Here is a 6,571-nt window from a genome sequence, read left to right as displayed (position 1 = left end):
AGCGTGTTTCTGCTTCCACTCAAAATAGGCATTTTCAAAATGATATAATAAATGATCTGTGGAGTATTTTGAGCTGAAATTTCACAGACACATTCTGGGGACACCAGAGACTCATATTACATATTGTAAAAAGGGGCATAATATGTCTCCTTTAAAGGATTAGTTCACTTCTGAATTAAAATTTCCTCATAATTTCCTCACCCCTATGTCATCCAAGATGTTCATCTCTTTCTTTCTTCAGTCGAGAAGAAATTAAGGTTTTTGAGGAAAACATTCCAGGGTTTTTCTCTGTATAGTGGACTTCAGTGGGGTTCACTGGGTGGAAGGTCCAAATTGCAGCTTCAGTGCAGCTTCAAAGCGTTCTACACGATCCCAGATGAGGAATAAGGGTCTTATCTAGCTAAACGATCGGTCATTTTCTAAAAAAGAATAAAAATTATATACTTTTTAACCTCAAACGCTTGTCTTGTGTAGCTCTGCAATGCGTATGTGTACTCTGTGCAGTCCCATTCGAAACAGTTAGGGTTGGTCGAAAAACTCCCATCTCATTTTCTCCTCCAACTTCAAAATCGTCCTACATCGCTGCAGAAGTACCAAGCCAGTGTTTACAAAGTGAACGTGCAAAGAAGGTCAAACGCCCTTTACAAGAAACGGTAAAACAGCGATGTAGGCGATTTAGAACGATTTTGAAGTTGGAGGAGAAAATGAGATGGGAGCTTTCGATATACCCTAACTGTCATGAACTGGAAAATGCACAGAGTTCACGCAGAATTAGACAAGATGAGCGTTTGAGGTTAAAAAGTATATAAATTTTCTTTTCTTTTAGAAAATGACCAATCGTTTAGCTAGATAAGACCCTTCTTCCTCGTCTGGGATCGTGTAGAACACTTTGAAGCTGAACTGAAGCTGCAATTTGAACCTTCCACCCAGTGAACCCCACTGAAGTCCACTATATAGAGAAAACCCCTGGAATGTTTTCCTCAAAAACCTTAATTTCTTTTCGACTGAAGAAAGAAAGACATGAACATCTTGGATGACATGGGGGGGTGAGAAAATTGAGGAAATTAATTCAAAAGTGAACTAATCCTTTAAGTATATAATATCAGCTGTGCACAAAAGTTGTTTAAAAACAGAAGATGATCAGAGGAGGTAGTGCTGGGCGGTATGACAAAAAATGTATATCACAGTATTTTTCAAAATTACACCGGTTTCAATGGAGGTCAATGTGGATATTGTGGATGAGTTCTTCTGTCATCACGTTCTATTAGTTCTACAGCTTCAGTTTCAGAACTTTCACGCTTAGTAACATACAGCTGTTCCCTCACCACAGTGCAACAGTGAAAAGGGACCCCTTTCGAACAGTGTCATGTTCCGAACGATGTTTAAGTGACATAGCGGTATTGCGGTATTTTAAAAATTCATATCATAACAAAAATAAACACCGGTATTCAGTATGAACCGGTATACCGCCCAGCACTAAGAGGAGGTTCCTGTCAGGGTGGAAAAGGTCAGATGGTTACAAACATAAAAATGTCACTAATTCAGTGAACGGAAGTGAAACACAACATGTTTATCTGTGAATCACACCTCTTATACCTCAGTCATTTGGATTGGTTTGTCTATACTAATGTTATATGGATTAGCTTAAACATGTCTTATTGGCCATTGCTTTAATGTACTCAACAGACAGTTTGTGACTGGTTACAGTGCTGAACGGTTGAAACCACAGCTGTAGTTCATAAGTTTAAGATTCTAAAGTATCTGTATCAGTATTGACAGTATACCAATATTATATTGGCACACATATTGTGTATCAGTGCATCTCTTAGCACATGTATTTATTTGATTCATGCGTCAAGACAGAAACAGTAGGATGACTTGTTTTGTATGTTGCGTAATTAATATCTAACATCACTGTGGGTTCTATCTGTGTTGTGTGTGTGTGTAGGTTGTCCCCTGCAGCATATTACGCACAGCGTATGATCCAGTATCTGTCTCGGCGTGACAGCATTCGCCAGCGCTCTCTGCGCCCCCCCAGCAGACCCCGACACCTGTCCTCCAATCCCAGCAGCCTCTCCCCTGGCCCTGCCCCCAGCATGGAGAACAACGAAGTTGACTTTGAGGAGTTTGAGTAAGTAAACAATAACAGACACATAAAGCCTGTGCCAAATTGTTTCTGCATTCTAACCTGCTCTCATCCACTCGTAAAAATCTCTATGGATTTATTTTCCTGTTTTGTTGCTAAGCAACCCAACAAACATGCAAGGCAGGCACTGAATCCCAGAATGTTATCATTTCTGCTTTTCAACCGACTTATTGAGCTTGCCAACAATTTTACCAGAGTTGCCCATGGCATCTCTTCTTATAGTGCTTGGCATTAGCGTTAGCCTTGGCTTGAAATGCACTTTAATTCCGATGGGATGTAGTAATGTACTGCTTTGAGCTTGCTGCTTTATTCCAGCTGGACAACTGTGAAATTATATAAATCATAGAAGAATTTTTTCTCTCATCTGTTGTGTTTTCAGTTCAAATCAAAGTTTTGTATTGTGCTTTTCAAAATACATATTATTTCACAGCAGGTTTACCAGGGTTCCTACTAGAGCCCGACCGATATATCGTTTTGCTGATATTATCGGCCGATATGAGCCTGTCGCCGAAAATTTTTTTTTACAGAACATATAACGCAGATAAAATGCTTGAAATGGTGTAATTACTTAGTTTGTCCAGCAGAGCACACTCTATTGTTTGCTACTGGTGACCTGGATGAAACGCTTTCAAGCTTAAGTCAATGGAAAACTATTGAAACTTTGAATGGCCATACCTCCTTAACGGCGCTGCAAATCTACCAACCAAGGAGAGGGCTCCTCGAGCTGAAGGGATCCCCCAAATTTGGTGGAGATCCGCCGGCGCGTTCGTGAGATAGTGACACCAGTCAACACTTTCCCTTCAGTAGGGAGGTTTCTTGTTCAGGCAGCATTCACGCGTTGTCTTATTCGACCGTAAGTGCCCTGCGAAGTGGACTTCACATGAAATTCCGCCATGATTCCAGTTCCAAGGGAACGTACACGTTACATTCAAAGGGCATTAAAGTGTGCGAGACGTGAATTTATATTTAGGGATGCACCGAATGTTCGGCAACCGAATAAGTGAAAAGACCGAATAAATTGTACCGAACAATGATATGATGCGATCAAATAGCAACCAGCGCAGAGTGAGAGGTGCGCTCTCTTTATAATGCAGCACACACGTGTGGAAGCATTTAAACTGTCTGAGAAAGACGCAAAAATCATTACAAGCACCGACAGCTGTTTAAGACTGCATCGCATGTCTTCAATGAGAAGAGGAAGGGGTGATTGTTGCTGGTTACTGTATGATGATTGAAATCGCGAAATGGCCTTAAACAATTAGTAAATAAACTGCAGAACGTTATGTTTTCTAATACACGCACGCATTGCATGTATTCTGACAGCACTGCACGAACTCCCAGCAGATCTTTTTGTTAACCAGGGTTCAAAGTCCAAAGCGTGAGGAAAATCTGTGCTGATACAGTCGTCCGTTGCTCAGTCACATTTTTATGAATTTTTACAAGGCATGTGACAATGCGATATGTACGACGTATTCGTAATGAGACTCATTTATAAATCTGATGTCAACAAAAATAAGCATTGAGGTCTTCCTGTGCGTTTCCGCCTAAATAAAAGTTGAGGAAAAGCAAGAACTCTTATCAACATTCATAAATGTTAGTATTGTAATTTTACAAAAAAAAAAAACACATGCCTGATTCAAGATGGCCAAAAATTATTACTTTACTAACTTATTAATTTTAAGTTTCACTTATTTAATTTTAAATTGTGCTTTGTTGGTATAGTGTCTGGTAGAATGTTAAAAATGTTCAGTGTTAAATATTTTTTAATTTGTTTTGTAATTGATTGTTTTTTTTTTTGAAAAGCAAGACAAAACATTAACAAGCACATTTTGGCCATTTAATTTATGCAATCACCATATTTGAGTGATCATTGCAAAAAATGTGTTTATATATATATATATATATATATATTCTGTTTATGTATATACTGTATTCTATATATAGTACCAGTTAAATGTTTGGACACACGAATGGGAAAGTGTCCAAATTTTTGACTGGTATTGAACTATAATATACACACAGAATTTTTTTTTTTAACTCCCTAATATCGGTATCGGTATCAGCCCCCAAAAACCCATATCGGTCGGGCTCTAGTTCCTACGCAGTTTGGAAAAGTATGGAATTTGATTCGAGTCATTTCCAGGTCTGGAAGAGTCCAGACTTTTGCCCCTATTTAATTTTCTATAATAGAAAATTAAGAATTTAATGAAAATACATTTATCATACAAGTGTGTTTTCATGGCAGCTGTTTAGTGATTGTTTAGTGATTGTCAGACACGACTGAATGAATTCAAGGTCAGTGCACTTTTTCATTATGCAAAAATGCAGGTTATAAGCGTTTTTGGTTTCTTCTCACGATATTCTTAGCACCGCATTACAGAGCTTCTAAAAGGATCTTTTCAAAAATAAAAAAATATACAGACTTTCATGTGTGCACGAGAAACCATTAAACTTAGCATATAGGACAATGCACACTGAGCCACTTATTGTTCCATCAGCCCATTTCGCGGTGAGGTTGCGTTAAAGCAGACTTAAAGCCTTGAAATATGACATACTGCCCTAAAGAGAGCCAAATTTTGAACACTTTTTATAGTACCAGCCTTTTTTATAAACCCTTGAACTTGGCCAATTGGAAAATGCACACAGCCGTACTGTGCCATCAGCCCAATTCTTGTCATTGTTTCTGCACAGATGATGCGTACTACCCTAAGAAAAGCCCAATTTTGAGCAAATATATCTCTATTAATTCATGTGCATCCATGCTGTCATTTTCTTCATAGTAAGATGGCTGTGATGCACAAAGGAAATAGGTTATATAGTATATATAAAACTAGAAATTGTAATGCGTAAGCACAAAAAATTCCCATGCGCATGTCAGTAGTTTCTTGAAGGCAACTAAAGTTTCTTGTGTGCGTGCAAAAGTCTGTTTTTTTTAGGGGCTCTATATGTTATCACTTCGAGAAAATCAATAAAAGAAAAGAAAAATATTTACAGATGACTATATAACAAATATAAAGCTGAAAACAATGCTCTATGAACCATTTATTTTAAGGTCTGAAAATCTACTGAGAGGTTTGGAAATTTGAGTCTTGAAAAGAATGGAATTTAGAGATGGAAAATGTGTAGGAACCCTGGTTTACTAAGAATAGTGACTTACAACCCCGATCAAGCAAAAAGGAAACAATGACAAGGAAAAGCTCCCCACTATGTTTAAGTAGATAAGGAACAAACTTTGGTCAAGCTATGAAAGCCCACCTGCTCGGGCTGTCAGATATTTAAACAAATTACATTACCATCTAAATGTTTGTGGTCAGTAAGATTTTTTTAATGTTCTCAAAAGAAGTCTCTTATGCTCACCTAGGCTGCATTTATTTGATCATAAATACAGAAAAACAGTAATATTGTGAAATATTGTAAAAATGTAAAATAATTGTTTGAAACTTATAAAATGTAATGAACTCTTTTAATGCCAAACTGTGATTTTTTTTAATCAATTTATTGTATCCTTACTGGATGAAAATATTTTCTAAAAAAATTAAATAATAATAATAATAAAATAAATAAATGAAAGTCTTGTTGACCTCAAACTCAAAACTGAACAGTAGTGTATACACAATGAATACATAAATATATCTTATAGAAGGAATTTTTTTTTGTTTGAAATTTTTAATTTTTTTTTAAATCTGAAAAAAAGTCCCATTGACACACCTAAATATCGGAGCAGCTTTCCAGTGGTGGCTTTCCTCTTCTGCCAGGTGTTGAACGTCGTCTTCCACGTGAAACGGAGTTAAACCATTCAATAGGGATGCAACGATTATATATTTTGTTGGTACGATTATTGTCTGAGGAATAATCACGGTTTTACGATTATGGCGATTATTATGCATTTATTCATTTCCCAACATTACTAATGTATAAAATCACATGTACACTCTTTAGATATTAAAGTGTTATTTATTGCTGGCTTTTGAAACAGAAATAACACCGTAACCAACAATACAGCACAAAATAATAATAAACAAAAGACAAACAAAAGTCCATCTCTCCCATTGGAATTAAAAAAAGGTGACCTCTGCTCTGTAAACATCCATGACGGTATTTCTCTTTTGAAAATAACAAATGGAAATAGATCACAAAAGTATTTAATGTTTTCAGTTTGTACATTCTTTACATTTGATTTGGACCTGGGGTAGAGAATTTGGAAACATGGTGAAAAAAAATATTGTTGGTATTTACTTATGAATAATACTACACCAGGGATAGTAAATAACTAAGTTAATGAAGTAGCCTATTATTAATATACGACTAATATTAACTTTATTTGTCCCACGGTGGAAACTGTTACTAATGATGGAAATTAACTGAAATATTATTGTAATCAATTGTCATCCATACGTATTCATTTTAATAATCTTTATAATAATT

At 36.4% G+C, this 6,571-nt stretch overlaps 1 protein-coding gene across 1 annotated transcript in view; it reads left to right on the top strand.

Annotated features, from left to right (window-relative positions):
- Positions 1–6,571, top strand: part of LOC107554638 (activating molecule in BECN1-regulated autophagy protein 1-like) — a 28,691-nt gene that overhangs the window by 17,513 nt on the left and 4,607 nt on the right. The window contains exon 8 of the mRNA XM_016237212.1: positions 1,949–2,131. Coding sequence (XP_016092698.1) covers positions 1,949–2,131 — 183 coding nt within the window. The remainder of the gene's footprint in view (positions 1–1,948; positions 2,132–6,571) is intronic.

Source organism: Sinocyclocheilus grahami, unplaced genomic scaffold (genome assembly GCF_001515645.1).
Source record: "Sinocyclocheilus grahami isolate Dianchi unplaced genomic scaffold, SAMN03320097.WGS_v1.1 scaffold508.1, whole genome shotgun sequence".
NCBI classification, from domain to species: domain Eukaryota; kingdom Metazoa; phylum Chordata; class Actinopteri; order Cypriniformes; family Cyprinidae; genus Sinocyclocheilus; species Sinocyclocheilus grahami.
Note: the sequence above shows the minus strand (reverse complement) of the source record. Positions and strands in the feature narration are given on the sequence as shown.